Below are 18,613 nucleotides of genomic sequence, written 5' to 3' on the forward strand. Positions count from 1 at the left end.
TGGGAGAGTTGGGATGGCTCAGTCTGGTGAAGTCTCTGTGGAGACCTCCTTGCAGCCTGTCAGTACTTAAGTGCTGCAAGAAAGATGGAGAGGGACTTTTTACGGGGGCCTGTAGGCACAGGACAAGGGGCAATGGTTTTAAGCTTAATGATTTAGGTTTAGACTAAATGTAAGGGAGAATTTTTTTCTGCTGGAGGGTGGTGAGGCACTGGCTCAGGTTGCCTTGAGAAGCTGTGGATGCCCCATCCCTGGCAGTGCTCAAGGCCTAGTTGGATCCTGTTGGATGGGGGTTTGAGCAACTAGATCTTGTGGAAGGTATCCCTGCCCATGGCAGGGGGCTTGGAAAAGCTGTAATAACTAGCAGAGCGCTACAGAACAGCACGTGTTGTAAATGAAGCTGCATTCTATGAATAATAAATATCTGAATGTAACTTCTTTAAATCAATGTGAATGAGCTGAGAGGTTGGTACAATGGATTTAGGTCTGGAATTCAAAACTGTTAATCCAGGCTTGGTTGCATTTGTGTTGCTGGCATTTGGGGATGTCAGCTTTAGATCTTGGTGCCTTCAGCAGCATCTTCAGATCTTGCTGTCAGCCAGGGACTGATTTTCAGTCTTTAATTTTTTACGCATTCCCTTGCCTCATGCTGCAGTTGGGAATGTTCATTCTCTCAGGAAGGAGGTGATGTGAATTCCCTCCTGCAGGGCTGAGGTGACCCTCGGTTACTGTTGAGGGACAGGCTGTGCAGGAACTGCTGATGAAACACTGCCCAGGAGTTAGTGGGCCAGCAAGGGTGTCTTGCTGCACAGAAGAACTTAAACTCCAGTCCTGGTATTTACATGCAGCACTAAGTTTCAAAATACGGGATCTGTGTAAATAAAAGCATCTCAACAAATTGATAGCATTTCCTATCAAATGGGTGTAGGGAGTAGAGCTGTCATTTTTACTTAGAAATTATGGCATCAGCACGTTCAAACTTCTCAGATGTTGGCTTTCCAGACTTGCACAGTTACGTACCGTTACTTGATTTTCCCCTTAACTTTCCTGAGAACTTGGCAGCCAAACCATTTGTAGATCAACTTCCTTATTTTTGCATAATGGTACACAATCATACTATCTGCCTGGGAAAAACAAAGTAAATGACTTTCAGCTTTAAAATGAAATGTCTGTACTTGTATGAAAGAATTCTTTTTGTTCTACACAAACAAAGTTTAACAGCTCGACAGGACTGAAAGCAGAATCTTGGCCTTTTAGTTCTTAAACTGGTAAATTTTACAGGTTTTAAACTTGTAAATGTAGTAATTACAGAGCATCAACAGGAAGGCCTAACAATGTTCCCTGTCTTCTGTAAACTGTTAATGCTTTGGAGCAAATAGTGAGGCTCTGAAACCAGAGCTGTTCCCGGGATACTCTGATATCCCACTGGGTAGGGTAAGAGTTGTTGCTCTGGGCCCGTGAACTCTTGAGGTTGTGTTGCTGGTTGACTGTTTTGGTCCTCTCTCCTCTTGAACAGGAACCATGCCCAAGAAAGGAGGGAAACATGCTGAAATGGGAAAAGAAACACGGGCACAGTGTAAACGAGCAAAGCTGGAAGCAGCTTGTTCTCCCTCAGTCCTGAGTTTTGAGAACCCAGACAGCCTCTTCGGGAGCTTGATCTCCCCCATGAAAGAAGAGGTGTTTTTCAAGGAGTACTGGGAGCAAAAGCCACTGCTCATCCAGAGAAATGATCCCCTGGTGGCTGCTTACTACCTGTCCCTGTTCCAGCTGTCAGACTTGAAGGAGCTGTGCAGCCAGGGCCTGTACTATGGGCGAGATGTGAATATCTGCAGGTGTGTGAATGGAAAGAAGAAGGTTTTAAATAAAGAAGGCAAAGTGAATTACATGCAGCTGAAGAAGGATTTTGACCAGAAAAAGGCAACAATACAGTTTCATCAGCCTCAGAGATTTAAGGTGGGATTGTTTCACTGGATATAAGTGATGCTGGCTTAATAATGTGGTGTGTTTTGCTTGAGTTGCACTAGACATGGCTTCATCTCTGTCCCCAGGGGAAGTGGTTGACATTGATGACCTGCTGAAATCTTTACATGAACTGTATTAAAACACAGTTTATACTTTTGCACTGTCCATCATGTTTCACTGCTCTGCAGTAAGAACAAAATCTGATTCATGCTATAATATGTATAATAATATATTCTTTTTAAAATTTTGCTCTGTCACATAAAAGTTTGGAAAAAAACCGAAATGCACAAAATTGATGAGTAGGCATCTGTGCTTAAATTATCCCTTCTGCCCTGCTGTTTCCTTGTGCAAACTTTGTGGCTTTTGAGCCACTTCCCTTTAATGGAGGGTAAGGTGTGAAACCACTTGAAATATTTCCAGTGTTCTTGCCAGTGAATTGCACCATGGAAGGTACCAACCCATTTTAGCTGAGTGTTCTCAGTCCTTGAGTTTAAGAACGAGACAGTGGTGCTGCACAGTTGTGTAAAGGACTTGGATTTTTGGAGGTGCTTTGATTCAGGTAGTCTTGAAGGTGTCAACACAATTTAATTGTAGGGTGGACCCAAATAAGATCCCAAATACAAGATGAGTCCCAGGTATAGTGTTCCTGGCTGATGTCAGCTTTAATGGCCAAGCTGCACTTGTGTGGATCTGGTACTTGGCACGTTCTGCTGTTTCCCTTCGGTGCCTTGTCTGTCACATGTGGGGTGTGGATGAGTCAAGTTTGGTTTTGAATATTCCTAAATGATTGGAGTAACTGGTGAAAAGTCTCTAACCTTTGTATGTTCTCTCTGGTGAGAGAATGCAGGTCCTGCATGTGCTTATTGTCCTATGGTGTTTTGCTCTTTGTGGGATTATTTTCCTCTGTTCAGCCTTGTCTGTCTGGTTGTGCAGCCTAAAGATGGCACAGGGAAGAGAACAAACACAGGTTGGGGCACCAGACTTTTTGGCTTAGCAATTACTCTCATGGCAGATCCCCTTTGCATCTCCAGTGCTCTCCTTCAGGAGAAACACTGGTACAGAGCACCTTCCTTCCCAGCCTCTGTGTCCTGATGTGATCATTCTTCCCAAGCCATGGGGAGGATGTGGGCTGGGCTTGGCTGAGCTCTTCAGCAAGTAACAGCATCTTTTTTTTTTACAGGAGGAGCTGTGGAAGATTCAGGAGAAGCTGGAGTGCTACTTTGGGTCTCTGGTGGGGTCCAATGTTTACATCACTCCCCAGGGATCCCAGGGCCTTCCTCCTCACTATGATGATGTTGAGGTAGGACAGCACAACCTTACCTGTGAAATTGTGCATGGGCTTTTGCTGATGGCAGTGTTTGCTGTTGTGTGTGTGCTTCTAACCCTCCCTCCCACTAAACATTATAGGAAAATGTATTTTTTTTATTTGTGTTTACTTGTAGTCGTTTTTCTTACATATTTTTGCTGAAAATTTACTAATAGTAATATCTAATCATAATATCATGTAAACTGGGTTTTCCAGACCTGGTATTTCCATTAGATAAAAAGAGAAGTTTGTTTTCACAGCTGCAGAAGCTTTCTAGCACCTGTTTTTCATTTTCACTTCATTCAGGCCCCAAGAATTTACAAGTCCTTTTTCCTTTACTAAATATTTGCACTTTCTTCAGCTGGACTGTAACAGCAGACTGGTTGTGCTTGTTGGTCCTGCTGTTTTTAAGAAGTTACTGATATGATGAATTCCTGTGGTCCATATGCATTTTAAATCAGCTTCTAAAAGAAACATACAAATATACACTGCGCTATAAAAAAAAAATTGTACTATCCCACTTAAACCAAATCAAAAATCCAATCCTTATATGTATATTTTGCTTTTTAATATTTTGATTTCCATTAAATACACCTGGAGTTTCATTTTCCTTATGCTTGTTATTCAGCAACCTCACATCCAGCATTTCTAACTCATGCCATCTACCCCCATTGGGCACCCTATAGAGGTTTCTGATGCTCTGTTGGGGATAAGCCTCTTTCACCTGAAATTTTGGATATTTGTGTGGCAGATGTTCCTTTTGGGTTAGTTCTCTAGCACTTACTTAAGTGACTGGAGAGAAACAGGGATTTCCAAATGCCTGCCTTAGGATAAAACAGATCCCACTTCACAACTCCTCTGTCTATTGTCTCTAAATAGAGACAAAAAAAGTTAGTTCAAATTTAAATTTCTCTGAATTGTAGCTATCTAAAAATTAATGTGAAAGGAATTACTTCCTTATGGATTTGGATTTATGGTCTTTTGCAGGTGTTTATCCTTCAGCTGGAAGGCAAGAAACACTGGCGGCTCTATAAACCAACTGTGCCTTTAGCTCGGGAATATAATGTGGAATCAGAAGATAGGATTGGGAATCCCACACATGAGTTCATATTAAAGGTATGAGAATTTCATTGCCTTATGTGGTCTGGGCTGTGATTGCCAGAAAAGTTAAAAGTGGTCCATTTCTTGAAGACAGTGATTGTGGCTGTGAAACTGAGGGGAGGGTTTGCACACTGCGAGCACGAGAAATTTGGGTGATAGGTGTCTAACCTATCCTTTTTAAAGGTATCCTTTGCTTCTAGTATTTAAATAATGGGCCAAAACCCCCAGTTATTTCTGTAAATTGACTAGTACTCTCCAGGTTGGGCACCCTGACTCCTAGGTCATGTTTGTGGAGTTGTGTGCAGAAAAAACACTGGGTTTGTGTATGGTTATGAAACATTATTATGCTTTTACATGCTGCCTGTAATCACTCAGGCTAATCCTTCTGTGCACTGAGACTTACTGCTGCACTGAACATTGTCACTGTTCTGGTGAATGAGATTTAAATATTTATCCTTGGCTGATAAAGAAAAGCATGAACCAAACCCCATATAAACTTGCTGTATTAATTGCTCTTACTTTTTCCAAACCTGAAATTCAAGTGTTTGGTTGGTGGTTGATTTTTGGAATAAAAGGAACATTTCATGAAGATTACTGAGTGTCAGCAGGGAATCTGGTGCTTGTCCTGTTCTGTTTTACCTGCTTTTGAAGTGTTACTTGTCCAGCTGGTGGTGCTGCTCCATGTTGGAATCCTCAGGAGTTTCTCTGCCTTTTGGCCTGTTATGGAGCCTCTCTCTACTCTTCTCAGTGTCCAGAGCTGCATTTGGGTGTAGGTGTTTTAGGAATAGTGTGACATGTTGGATGGTGTAGGTGTTTTAGGAATAGTGTGACACGTTGGATGGGATGCTGACATCGTGAGCTGTGTCGTTTGACAGAGGGGAATATTCGATCATCATCGTGTACTGGGTGATGCAAAGTCTAGTAAATTACAGTTCCCTTTTTCATTTCTGGAATATTTTGGACCAGACTTCAGTGAATTCATTTTTATGGAATAATGATGGGCTTAAAAGTTATCCAAGTTTTTAATTTATTTTTCTTCTGTTTGCTGTTGTTCACTTCCTGTGACCCATTTCTTCTGGGTGGCCGGTGTCAAAGTTTGGTTGTCTCTTTGTGGCTGCCTCTGAGAGGGATGCTGTTGTTTGACTCTATTTCCTCCCTAAACATCTTTCTAGAATATTTCCTTTCTCCATCTTTCAAATGAAGAGAATGCAGAATACTCTTGGTTGGTGTAGTCCCCACTCTGGTAAGGAAGGCAGTTTTCTTTGACTGTGCTGTCCAACTCTATAGGTGTTTACAGGACAAGCCATAAGTAAACTTTTATTTCCTTCTTGGAGGCAATTTTATGTGCTTTACACCTTTCTTGTCTTGACTTTCCTTATCTAGTTTTTTTTCAGTGTGGAGTTTTAATTTACATAGGTGAGAAGAAAGATAAGGAGGAGGAGGAAGGTTGTACCTGTTTTTTAAGTGCTTTAACTGAAAATCTCAGACAACAGTATTGTAACAGATTACCATTTCTATAGAATATTTGGCTTTTCTTGTGGAATACTAGCCTTTTCTTTTGATGTGATCTGACCAAATCCCCATTTCACTGCTCCTCTGCCAGCCCACTGTGTTGCCAGCAGGTCCATCTCAGCTGCTTCTTTGTCCTCTTCATGCAGCTCAGTGGGAGTCTGTGTGTTCTGTAATGTTAAAAAGCTTGTTTCACGTTTTCAGTAAATATTGACAGCAGGTTGGAAAGTTTAAGGTTCTGAACTTCTGGCTTAGTGTTGCTTATGTTATTAAAGTGTACATTGCAGGACTGCTCCATTTTGTGGTTCTAAAGGATATATATTGTCAGACTGTCTGCTCAGAGAGTATTTTCTCTGCCTGCAATAAGGTTTGACCTGGTGCTCTAAATATATCAATTTTCTTGCAGGCAGGTGACTTACTGTACTTCCCAAGAGGCACCATCCACCAAGCTGACACTCCTCTTGGGACCTCCCATTCAACACACGTGACCATCAGCACCTACCAAAACAAGTAATTATTCTTTATCTTTTGTTTTGTGTGGCTTTCCTCTGCCAAGTGATGTGTGTGAGTAGTACAGACCTGAGATGTGGTGAAGTTTTGGGGCTTGGGGGAAGGAGGGGAGCAAGAAGACTGTTGTTGTTTGAAGCAGCCTGTTTGAGAGGTTTTCATGCAGCAAGCTTGATTGCTTTTTAATTGCTTATTTTATTATTTACCAGCTGTAGGCTTTAATGTGGAAGATGCTACAACTGCAAACTCACTCCTATATTTAAAAAAATCTCTTTATCAGTGGCTGAAGTTACTGTTCATTTCATAGCTCAGATAAAGAGTCATGAGTTACTCCTTTCATCGTGTTTTCTCCTGTGTTTGATAGTCACCTGCACTAATCTTCTGACAGGTTTGCTGCCAATTCTTCCTTGCAAACATTTTCTGCTTATCTGTGTTTTTTTTTATCTCCTACCCCATGTATGCAAGTCAGATTTCTCATGACACACTCCCAGTCCTTGTGCCCACACTGTTATCACACAGGGAAATGTTCTTGCCAACCTAATCAGCCTCCCAGATGCTGGGTTTGGAGCCATTGGCCTGAGTTAGGAATTAAGAAGGGCAGAACAAGTTTGGGCATATTCTAGATAACTGTGAGATGAATCTCTAACCACCAGCTGTGCCATTCTGGAAGCCCAGGATGGGCTGGTAACTCTTCATCTGGCCACTCCTCCAACATGGAGAGAGGGTTAAGAGGAAGCTGCTCAAAGGTGCTCTTAAAAAAGTTGGGTTCAGATTATTTCAATTTACACACCTGTTCTTTTATTCAGAAGGTAAAAAAAAAACAAACCCAAAAAACAGGAGAGGAAAAGGAAAAGCTGTTCTTCTTCCAAGGTTAAAAAGTGTAGTCATCCCCCATTAAGGCTGTTGGTAATGAAGTGCTGACATCCTGCCTCTGCACCTCCTGTCAGCAAGTGCAGGGAAAACAAGCAGGAGTCCTGGTGCAGGCTGGTGTTCTGACTTGGCTTGTAGATGGAAGTATGATCTGGAAACATTTCCTTGGCAAATTGAAGAGAAATCCTTGAAAGCAGCTGTGGAGGAAGTGCTGGTGGAGGTGGCACTTTCAGGTATTTTCAGGTTTGTCTGGGCCAGATCCCAGCAGGAGAGAAGTGTGCACATGTGGGATAAGCAGGGCAGTTTGGAAAAGCAGTGAGTAGCTGAAGACAGTTGCTGGCAGATGGAGACTATGGGGGCAAAGGAAGAGAAGTAGTGAGGAGTAGATGTCTAATTCCTTTCACTGACCAGAGTTCTTCCCTCCCACTGTGTAGCAGACAGTGGAACACTTGAGTGGAGATGATAAAAAAATATTGAGACTACAAAAAGCGGCACTTTTTCTTTTTCCTAAACTAAAGTAGTGACTAGAGATCAGAGCTGACAGTAGGGAGTGCTGAGGGAGAACAAGAGCAGAGGGTGAAGTGTATGTTGGAGGACAGGCCCTGCCCTGCTGCCTGCCCTGGGTGGGTGGGAGTTCTGCTGGCAGCCCTGGATGTTTGTCCATTAAATCAGCCTCAGGATGTGGGAGGGAAGAAGGTCACCCATGGACAGGGCAGAACTTTGGCGTGAGCCTCTTCCTTTCCAGGTTGACTCAAGCTGGGCACAGAAGGTGCAGGCAGGAGTAGGATCCTCCCTCTCCTCCTCTGGTTTATTGTTACAAGTGGGGAACAGAAGCACAGGGATCAAAGCCAATGTTTTTGGTTAAGTATGTAGGCTAAGAATGGGGATTTAATGCAAACAAGACACGTACAAACTGCCTGTCAGGTGTCATTAAAATCCCTGCAGGCATCTTGTTTTTGGGGTTGTAATTAAGTTTCTACTCAAGCTGAAAACTGATGCCCTGTTGGATTTGATAACCCTGGGTACGTTTCCTCCTTCAGTATAAATGTCTCAAAAGCACATGAAGTGACAAAACCAACCCCACACACTTCACTGTGTGCAGTGGGGCTATATGTGCCTGTGGCTGGATGATAAAGGCCCCAGGAGGAATTCATCAATCACTTAGGCTGCAGTCACTGATAAATGGCAAGCACCTGGAAGCAGAAGAAACGGGACCCTTCTCAAGCCAGTTCCTTCCCTCTGTAGAAGTGCCACTGACCTGAGGGTGGTGAGGACACACATGTGCATAAGCCTTTGCCAGAGGCTACAGAGCAGTAACGGAAGGGCCAAAGGCACCAAGCAGATTTGGAATTCTCGGGGTTTCCAGCCCATGACACCGGTTGTGATGTCTGTTTTATTTTAGTGCAGCTATTTCAGGAACTTTTTTGTTTGTTTGTTTCTTCCTGCCCATCAGCTCTTGGGGAGATTTCTTACTGGATGCAATTCCTGGCCTGGTGTTTGACACAGCAAAAGACGACGTGGCGCTGCGGACAAGCATCCCAAGGCAACTGCTGATGGTAGGTAGGTGGGACTGAGGGAATAATGGTGCACCCTGGTGGAACTTCAGCACTTGATCTGCTCTGAAGGCTCAGTGCAATGCACTGCCTTGTCTAGCAGCCCAGCCACTTCTTTTGAAGTCTTCAGGATGACTCTTCTGAGATTGGGTCCATCTCAAGCATTGCCTAATTCATTACACTACTTTTCTTTCCTATCACAGTGTTCTTGTATGGCTTGTTTCCTTCTAAAAGTAATGCTATTTGCTTGGGATCTGTCAGACAGGCATAAGTCCTCTGAGGCCAAGCTTTTCAGTCTTTAAAAGTTAGGGAATATGTAAATTGTTGTGTGACCTCTTTATGGTGATCCTGTTGTGCTGATCAGCTCCAGGGGAACAAGTGTCTCTTCAACTGCATTTGCTTGTCCTTTAGCATTGCAGTAGCCCCAGAGCAAGGGAAAGTGAGCTTTCATGGGGAATGTGTAAAACAAACAAAGGTGGTTGTTCTGGGACTAAGTGTTAACCTTGCAAAGATAAAAGAGGAGTGTCCAGAGTTTTACAGCATTTCTGTACTGGCTTAGGCCTGGTCTGTGCAGCTGGAATTCATGTGTGGATATTTAGCAGGTGAATACAGCTGACTCCACCAAAAAGCTGAGCAGCCTTTTGAGGAGGCTTGCAGACCACCTGGACCACACCAGGGAACTGAGGTCATCTGACATGAAGAAGGACTTCATTATGCACCGGCTGCCACCTTGCTTGGGGTGTGACTCCGATTCCTTGACTCCAGGTGGGTTTTGAAGTTACTAAAACTGGCTGATGTGATGGTAGAGCTGTTGCTAACTCTGCTCCTCTTGGGACTTCTAGTATTTTATGGTAGGCAAAGATCACAGTCCAGCATCAGCTTCACATGCCGTGAGGCCCCACGTGTGTGTTTGCTCCCCGTGTCTAGTGGGAGAGATGACACTCCCTTGGAGTGGAATAAAGATTATCCTAGACTGGAACTGGCAACTGTGATAAACTGTATCCCGAGAGCATTTAACTGGTAGCAGTTTTCCCTGGGCTCTAGCTTGCTATTTATTATAGTTATTTGCAGACAGGAAAGGTGAGAGAATTAAAAAATCTCCTTCTCCTTGCCCCCTCCACAACAAGTCTGAGGACATGTGGGTGTTGAAACATAGCTTAACAAACAGTCCAGCCTTGAGAGAGTGGGGAGAGCACAGGGGGGCTCAGTTTAACCATTTGTCTGGTTTTCTTCCTTTCTAAGGGAGGATTTATTTTTCTTAGGTGGGAAATTGCCAAAAATAGACAGCAAAATCAGACTGCAGTTCAGAGATCACACTCTCATCTCCGTGGAACCAGATCAAGAGAATGCTGTGGGTACAGTGAAGCCACCTCTGTACATTTGGGGTGGGCTGGGGAGTGCATGTGAGGCCATGTGAGTTGTTGCTCTCCTGTGCAAAAGGTCTAAAAGGGTCATGCAGTTTTACTGAGCTGGATCCTGCATCCCATTAGGGTTTGTTAGGATACTGTGGGGTTGTTTGTTGAGTGATATGGCACATTCCAACCTTCTGGAGGGGGGGCTTCAAAACTAAATTCAGCCTATGATTCTGTATGGGAGGTGCATGGCTTTTGTCTCAGGTTTGATGGGGTAGATCATTACAGCAGCTAAATGGCCTCTACAGGTCTTGATAATATGGGTTTTTTCTTTTCTTTGTATTTAAGAACAGGAATAATTTATAAAAATAGGTTTTCTCAAGAGAGGGAATTCTGCTGGTTGCAGCTGCTGCTGTGGCTGCATTTAGTCTTCACTTCTGGGTTATCTCTGTATCCAAGCAGGTGCCAGGGGCACTACTAAGTTGTTCCACAACATTGATACATGCATCTTGCATTATGCTGTGTTTATACTACTTCTTATCCATGAAGGTTTTTTAGTATGAAATTGTAGAAGTGCTTTTTATCTCACTTTAAAAAAAAAAAGGGGGGTTGGACACACAGCAAAGATTATCTTGTACAGTTTGGGGTTTGTTTGGATGAATTGAATGTTTCCCAAGAAAAACACACCATAACTTTCTGATTTTTTCCTCCATCTTGCTCGTGTCCATATTGAGACTGTGTAGGTTTTGGAGACTTTTTCCCCTCAATTTTTGGGCCACCTTGCCTTCTGATGTCACACAGATCAACCCAGGATGACAGGACACATGGAAGACTTGTGTCCACAAATTCCATGTGCAACCTGCCCAGAGAGCTCTGAGTTGCTTTGCACAGCTCTGACCAAGGACTGATGATGGGCATGTGATTTTTTAAGAGACAGATCAGTATCAGACTGGAAATGTGTTGATGCACACCTGTTCATTAATACTTTCCCTTAAATGGCTTGTTTTCTGTACAGCATCACTCCTGGGACTCTAGCAGGGGCAGTTTTAAGGCAGAAGATGATTGTAAATAAATTTTCAGAGGTGTTTTGGAGAGTCCCTTATTGCTGTGGGAGGTGGCTGTTGGAAAATTCATTTGGGAGGGTGACTTGCATGCTTTGTTGTAAGAGTGACTGCAGAATTAAGGAGCATTGGCAAGTGCAGTGAGATGAGTCTGAGGCTGTGGATCACATGTAACTGTTTCCTCCCTGCTGTCTTTTAGGATGAAATTCGCAGGGAGATGGTTTACGTGTATCATTCCTTAAGGAACAGGAGAGACACTCACATGATGGGGACAGATGACACTGCCAGTGAGGATGGCACGGCCCAGGTTTGTTCCTGCAGACACACCAAAACTTATCTTTCCATGGTGGGTTTTGCTGCATGAGATGAGCTTGCCCAGAATGGCAGCAGGGCCTGGGTTCTGCTGTGATCCTCAGCACCCAGAGCCTTTCTGCCCAGCCCTGCAGTGCCCAGATGAGCTGAGGCTGCACCACAGAGGCAGTTTAACAGTGGAACTGAGTAATGTGATCTCATGCTTAATTAAACACTCGAGATGTTAACAGGATTTCTGGTGCATGCCTTATGGCCCAGTGAGCAAAGCTACTGGAGCAACTAAAACCAGCTCTTACTGGTGTGTCCTTAGCACATCCTCTACTGAGGCTACTGGATAGGCCAGCAGATATTCCCTAGGGATCACTGCCATGCTAAACCCATGTTAGATTCTGTATCCAATGGAACACACTGCAGGGGTGTTCATTTTAGGGTAGGGTGGGTCAGCACTGCGAGTAAAGACCTACCTTGTTCTGAAATGTACTTTTCAGGTTGTCTCTGTTCCTGCTTGCGGGTACAGTGTGCTTTTGCTGGGTCATAAATCCTTCCTAAGCATGGCTTTGAGCTTTGGAACCTTTATTTCTGCTTTTTTGGCAGTGAGATGCTGTGTCTTAGCTCTGTGATCCGAAACACTCGAATGGCAAAACAGGGCACAGTCTGTCCTTGTCTCAGTAATTACAGCAAGGCTTTTTGCCTGGCACTTATTTTCCTTTGGAAGTAAATCTCACTGGTCCTCCAGAGCTGAGGTTGTACACTGGCACCTGAACAACATGTGCAGATCCCAGAATATTCCTTCTTGCCCTTGAAGACTCCAGGCCTGGGAATGGAGCTCCTCTGTGCTTGTGTCAAACTATATCCAAAGACTTCATGTGGCAGCTAGAAATAAACTTCTGTGAGCTTCCAAAAATAATGGATAGGGCTAGGCAAGAGTGTAAGTTTAAGGCTATTTAATTCTTCCATGTGTAAACCACAGGAGAAAGCCACATGCTGTAAACATCCCCACCTCAAAAAGCATGCTAGAACACAGAATAGAGTTCAGCATTTTCCCTACGAAGATAAAACAGGCCTGGATAAAATCGAGTCTTCTGGAGAATGCTCTCAGTGACACCAGTGCCTTGTGGGAAGGGAGCACATTCCTGCTGCTCCCTACCCACAGCCTCACACACTGCTGTGCAATAAGGACACTGCTCTCAGCTGAAGGTTTTTTTTTCTGTTTCTTCTTCCCCAGCAGACCCATGGGCTGCGCTTTCCTTTGTCATACTTGGAAGCTCTGAAGCAGATTTGGAGGAGCAGCACTGTTCATGTTAAAGAGCTTAACCTCACCTCGGATGAAGAGAAGGAAAACCTTGCCTTGTCCCTGTGGAGTGAATGTCTGATTGAAGTTCTTTGATGCTTCTGTGAATCAGCTGCTCCTCTAAAGGAGTGTTTCTGTCTATTAAGCATCTCCTGAGAGCTTGATATTATTAAATTACTTTTTTATCCATCCAGCCTCTGGTTTGTGGTGCTGTCTAAACAAATACTTGCTTTTCTTTCCTCAGTTTTAGGAAACTGGGCATGGGGAAAACAGGTAATCTGCTCACTGTCTAGTGAGCCACAGCTCCACGTCTGGGATGCACAAAGTCACTCCTAGTAACACCAATGCTGTGGTATTCCCTTCCCTCTGGAGAGCTGCTAAAGTTATACATGGGGCAGGATCCAGAACCTTGGGCATAGAACAGTAACTTGTTTTTTCTCATTTGTAAAGTTCAGCAGCAAGAAAACACATTTGTTCAGTTTGACTACCCTGACAGGACAGAAGCTTCTCAGTAGAAGCTGTGTGTGGTGTTCCCAAAGGGGGAAGATTTTGCCCAAGAAAACCCCTCTCCTCTCAGATGCTGCCAACACTGGTGCTCCCCCAGCACCAGTTTTAATGTCAAAGTAACCCAAAAACCTCTGACTGGAGCCTGTATCTTCAATGCTCACTCAAGTGGGTTTTGATGAGTAGTGCAGTTACCTGACTATTAGAAATCAATAAAGTATTAAACTCACGTGACAGCAGAGCCAGGTACTCAATATACTTACCCCTTTTTTTGTCCATTTGAAAAGAAATATTTTACAGGAATGTGCTTGACACCTGCTAAAAACTATTGTTTAGTTTGTTTAAAAAAAGAAACCAACAAGCAAAATGTTCCTCCTAAAAATTTATACAGTTAAAATATACATGCTTTAGCATTTTACATTCAAGGTCTCCTAAGTACAAAAGCCTGCTTTGCTTTGTTATGTAACACTGAGACACCAAATATGATTTAGTCATTCTTCATTTAAAAAACTACAACTTTTTACACAGGCTTTTAAAATTTCATATGGAAAGCAAGTCACGTGCAGAACACTTGATGTACTGACTTACAAGGAAAAAAGCTAAACAAGTGCTTTAGTTGGAAAAATATATACATATATTTGAGGATCTGTTACTCAAACAGCAGATTTATGATAATTCTAGAATGCAAAATAGTAAGTGCAAGTAGATAGTTCTTTTTTTTAAATAGTACTATATAGAACTCCATTTCATACAAAAATAGACATCCATATATTTTATTTCTATGGCAGACTTGGGGTTATGTCTTTATTCGTTTGGGGGTGATCCTGTTTGAGTGCACAACTGAAATAGTTACAGCTTTTGGAATCTAAAATATCTTGCCTTTAGCTAACCTGAACTCCTTAAATAGTCCTAGACATACATACCCTGAATATACAAATATGAAAAAAAAAAAGGTATTTTCAATTAAGTAGGTAAGTGATGCCGAAACCAGTGATCTGAGGGATTTCTCATTAAACAACACTGGAATGCAGGCTGCCAGCACCTTTGAAAATACATGCCAGGGTGAGTTGTTTTCTGCAGGAAGACATGGTTTCAAGACCAAATGACATTGCATTAAATTAAGCTATGTACACTGAACCAAAATACATTTAAAATTGTTGCTGTGCTAAAAGCAGCTTTAGCCCTTGCAGAAGTGCAGCCTGACCCAGGGCCATTTATCCCTGGTTTGATACATGCACATACGGCTCCTGTTAAAGGTGATCTTCTGGGATAACTCACAATTGCATGGGTAGTAAACAGGCCACGGGGCAGCAAAAACAGTTCCTGGATCTGGGAATTTGGTACAGTGGAAACGAGGGAAGGCAAAGGCCGACCAGTAACACTGAGGGGGTGAGAGTCAGGCTTTCTCTATCACCCCATTTCACATGCTGAGCTGGAATTCCAATTCAAACTTGTCTTTATGAACAAAATAAATTGCATCTGAGCAAGATTTGAGCTTCAGGACTGCCTGGAGTTTAAACAGTTTCGCTTGGGACATGAAAGTTCAACTCCCCTTCTTTCAAGCTCACCAGTGCATTCATTCCTCGAGGAGCTTCCATCAGTGTGAGGAAGGTAAAGACAACATCTCTGAAGAGCCTTTCCCATGTTATCTCTTGCAGTTCCTATACTGCAAAACCTATGTCTAGTCTTTTATACTTTTATACCTTTCATACTGCAGATGAAGAATAATAAGTGACTTTCATAGGAGCAGCCTCCGAAAAATCAACTTCCCTGCAGAGAGACATTGGATCAACATCCCCTCCTCCAGATTTGTGCAAAATTCAGTTCTTCAAAGAGTTGGTGCTTGGTATGAAGGAAAGTAGAGAGGAGTTGCTGCTTATGGTGTCAGTGGTGTGTGACTTCAGTAGCTGGGGTCTTGTTTTCCCCCTCTAAGATGTTAATAACCCACAGAAGGTCCATCTGTGGGGTGGGTTTTACAATATTTCTATATCCCATTTCTGTGAAGGTCTGTCTTCTACTGGCTGATTCATAATGATGTGGTTCTTGTCGTAATAATTTCCTCCTTAAAAACAAAAGAAAGTCATGAAGGAAATTTTTTTAAAAGAAATGCTCATAAAAATCTATGGATAATATTTAGGAAGTATGATTAAGTAGGAAAATTAGCTGAAAAACAGAAATTCCATGAGGTGTCTGTAATTGAGCAACGACAATTTTAACCAGCCTTCTTTTTTAAACTCCTTTTCACTTTTTGAGCCACAGCTGTTCTGTGGTTGCTTCTTGACCATTTTGTCTTTAACTTGCATTCCTTGCCACCAGCACTCTTAACTCTCTGAAGTACAGTAGTTGATTTGATCAAAATAAACCTCTGGAATCAAAAGAGAAAGGTTCCTCCCTGCCCTGTTGTCCCACTGACAAGCAACTGGACATAAACCTAACAGGAAACCTTAAATACAAAAAAAAAAATGGGATATGGCAATTAACCCTAATCAAAAAACATACCTAAAACATGTGAGAGGTTTAGGGATTGTTTGTTTTTTAAATACCTTTAATATCAAGGACCAGTTGTTCACTGAGGTATGAACTGATGGTTCCATCCTCGTTGAGTCTCCACTTTTGTCTGTCCTTCCCATGCTCTGCCCAGAGGGCAACTTTGGCCCCAGGCACGTCTCTGCCACCGATGACATCTAGACAGGCATTGTTGGCCTAAGGAACAAGAAGAGAGGTGAGATCCAGGCCACAAATCCTCAGTTTTGTGCCTGATTTGTTTCAGGCACTGAGCATATGTCAGGAAATGGTGCTGCAGTTGGTAAGAAGGAGTGAGGACAAGTGAGGAGCAGATTATGCAGCAACTGATCAGCTGCCTGATCAAAGACATTGTCTCTGCTACTCCAGGTTTTTATGTTATCAGCTTTTTATGTTAAATTATCAGCCTTTTTTATACCAAGAGCAGACTATCAAGGGCAGCATTAATAGAAAATCACTTACTCCGTTCACACATTACTTTTCAGATAAATTCTTTACTCTTTAAAGTTTTAAACTTAAACTTGCGACTTTAGACAAAACCAGGTTTCTACTGGTTTCTACTTCCAGGAGCATCAGTCCCATTAGACAGATGTGAGAAGTAGCCCAACTTGCCCAAGCAGACAGATCAAAGTGACCTATACATAGTAAGAAGATGTAGTTTTTTTACGAGTTTTGGTTTAAGAGAGAACAAAAGCCATCTGGGTGTTAGTGGTGGCCTAGAGTAAAAGCAAGAAGTGAAGGTCAGAGGAGAGCAGGGATACAACCCACCCACTTCCAGCACCTGGAAACTCACCCTGGACTTGAAGAGCCCCCTGCAGTAGTGCCAGACCTGGGTGTTCCTGCCGTTGTAGGGGGATGCACACACTGAGGTTGCTCTGACGTCTGCCAGGCTCCCAGCCACCGTCAGGTACCGCCCCTGGGCTCGGTTCCTCACCCTCAGGTACACTGCAGGCTGGGAGGGGGTGAGGGGAGCGGGTCACAACACAGAGATTGCCACAGCTGATGTGAGAGAACCTGCCCTCCACCTCACATCAGTTTTCTAAACAGTGTCCAATTTCCAGTATCAGAAGAAGATGCTCACTGATTTTTTTGTTAGAAATGTGCATGTGAAGCAGCAGCAAGCGGCTTTCACAGCTCTAAGCAGCAATGGCAGATAGGTTTTTTTAAGAAAAATGTATTTATGGCTATAGACCTAATTCCTGGGGTATGCAAACATGTCTAGTTCAGTGCATTTCAGTCATTCCAAGGCCAGGCAGTGGGCTGGACTCCACAGGCTTTTTATTCTTGGGACACAAAACTTACTGAGTTTCGTATCCAGTAACTTCAACCCCCGTTAACTGGAGTATATGGCAGACATAAACCACTTTTGAACATGCATTCTGCTTTTGAAAATACACAGAAAACAGGATACTGACTTGGCATCCCTGTTTACTCAGTTTACTCAAAAAATAAGAGGATTTTGTAGGGCTGTTACGGGGTTTGAGCTTTTGCTCTGTCATTCCCTGATTTCAGTGCAAATAAAGAGCAGGGAGTTACAAAGAGCAGCTCTGCTGGAACCCCAAACTCAAGCACAGTTTTTCTTCTGGGAGCTTTGAATGCCCTTTTTTCCATATTAAAACAAGCAGGCAGTAAAGCCTCTCTCCCACCAAGCATCCATAAACATAATGGGTATAGTTATTATTATAGTATAGTGTATATATTCCTTAAAAGGAATTATGAAGTCACTGAGCAAAGCCTGTCTCATTTTGCAAGGCTGGGCAGTGACAACACCTGCTTTGACTGGTCTGGAGCTTCTGTGTGTCACTGATGGCCTGCTGGGCCTTGGAAAGGCAGAGAAGCACAACTGTATCTCCTTTTCCTTGATTTAGGGACATTTATCTCAGTCTTGCTTCTCCATCTACCTTTTGCAAAGCTCCTAAGAATGTTGTGGTTTTGAGACCTGAACCTTTGAATTTGGTTGAACTTGGCATTACTTGGGGTGAGGCAGAGAGGGAAAACCTGGTGGGACTGCATGAACTTTGCCTGTTTTGGAAATCCAGGCTGCAGCACAATAAAATTTGCTCTTGCTTCCATTTATGTTAATTATGAAACAAGTCTGGAATTGGTTTTCTCATTATATTGTTTTATGGCAAAAGTGTAAAAATAGAGCATCTCCAGGACATGCTAATGAGCAATACAGAAAAACAAAACTTGGCTCCAAGAAACCAGGAATTATTTCCCTTTAGGAGGCGAACATAGATCTCAATAACTGCCACAAGAGGAATTTTCTGCTTCAGTAATCTTCCAGTAGGTCCTTCTGGCTGTCACTATTTGGCCTGATTTAAGGAGTACAACACACACCACTGTACTTGCTGCTAGAGCTGATACTTTTGCACCAAATCCCTGACCAAAAAACACCCCTGTCCTCACACAGTCTTACAGTACCTGCTTCATGGGACGAAGGGAGCCAATTACTTTCCAGCCACTGTGTTCATTCCAGTTTGAAATCTCACTGGGCTCCAGCAGAATCTGCCTTCCTAAAAAATTACATCCCTCGTACGCAATCCACCTGGAATACAGAGAACAGGACATGAAGGACCTCATGTTAACCACAGCAAACCCAAACTGCAGGTCAGGGCTGTGCTCCTGAAAACCCCAAACCTCTCCACAGTGGTGCTCATGTCAAACCTCTATTTCTGTGCTGCAAAATGCCACCCATGTCAGTGGTTTTACTGCCTTCTGTTGACGCTGAGACCTGTTTTCTGTTTTTTCTGCCTGAAATTTGT

General features: G+C 43.1%; 2 protein-coding genes across 5 annotated transcripts in view; one reads left to right on the plus strand and one right to left on the minus strand.

Moving 5' to 3' along the window:
* Positions 1 to 1,218: 1,218 nt before the first annotated feature.
* On the plus strand, positions 1,219 to 13,014 carry RIOX2 (ribosomal oxygenase 2). 4 transcript variants are annotated; one of them, XM_018077136.2, is made up of 9 exons: positions 1,222 to 1,950; positions 3,140 to 3,259; positions 4,253 to 4,381; positions 6,282 to 6,385; positions 8,706 to 8,808; positions 9,408 to 9,570; positions 10,068 to 10,156; positions 11,418 to 11,525; positions 12,756 to 13,014. In XM_018077136.2, the coding sequence occupies exons 1-9, from the start codon at positions 1,519 to 1,521 to the stop codon at positions 12,915 to 12,917; spliced, it is 1,410 nt and encodes a 469-aa protein (XP_017932625.1). In that variant the 5' UTR covers positions 1,222 to 1,518; the 3' UTR covers positions 12,918 to 13,014. The 4 variants fall into 4 exon arrangements, with proteins under 4 accessions (XP_017932626.1, XP_017932625.1, XP_017932624.1 ...); XM_018077135.2 differs by having other exon boundaries at positions 1,226 to 1,950; positions 9,405 to 9,570; positions 12,759 to 13,014; XM_018077134.2 differs by having other exon boundaries at positions 1,227 to 1,950; positions 9,405 to 9,570.
* Positions 13,015 to 13,692: 678 nt separating this feature from the next.
* Positions 13,693 to 18,613, minus strand: part of CRYBG3 (crystallin beta-gamma domain containing 3) — a 73,676-nt gene continuing 68,755 nt past the window's right edge. Inside the window, exons 19-22 of the mRNA XM_018077036.1 lie at positions 18,273 to 18,396; positions 16,642 to 16,800; positions 15,869 to 16,028; positions 13,693 to 15,387 (exon numbers count right to left, since the gene is read on the minus strand). Coding sequence (XP_017932525.1) covers positions 15,299 to 15,387; positions 15,869 to 16,028; positions 16,642 to 16,800; positions 18,273 to 18,396 — 532 coding nt within the window. The 3' untranslated portion in view covers positions 13,693 to 15,298. The remainder of the gene's footprint in view (positions 15,388 to 15,868; positions 16,029 to 16,641; positions 16,801 to 18,272; positions 18,397 to 18,613) is intronic.

This window comes from Manacus vitellinus, unplaced genomic scaffold (assembly GCF_001715985.3).
Source record: "Manacus vitellinus isolate BGI_N305 unplaced genomic scaffold, ASM171598v3 scaffold_35_pilon, whole genome shotgun sequence".
NCBI classification, from domain to species: Eukaryota; Metazoa; Chordata; class Aves; order Passeriformes; family Pipridae; genus Manacus; species Manacus vitellinus.

Excerpts from the sequence above, each read along its gene's own strand:
- RIOX2 (XM_018077134.2), top strand. The coding sequence starts at position 1,519 with ATGCCCAAGAAAGGAGGGAAACATGCTGAAATGGGAAAAGAAACACGG. Across the intron at positions 1,951-3,139 it reads ATCAGCCTCAGAGATTTAAG|GAGGAGCTGTGGAAGATTCA; the intron begins GTGGGATTGTTT and ends TTTTTTTTACAG. Across the intron at positions 8,809-9,404 it reads TCCCAAGGCAACTGCTGATG|CAGGTGAATACAGCTGACTC; the intron begins GTAGGTAGGTGG and ends GTGGATATTTAG.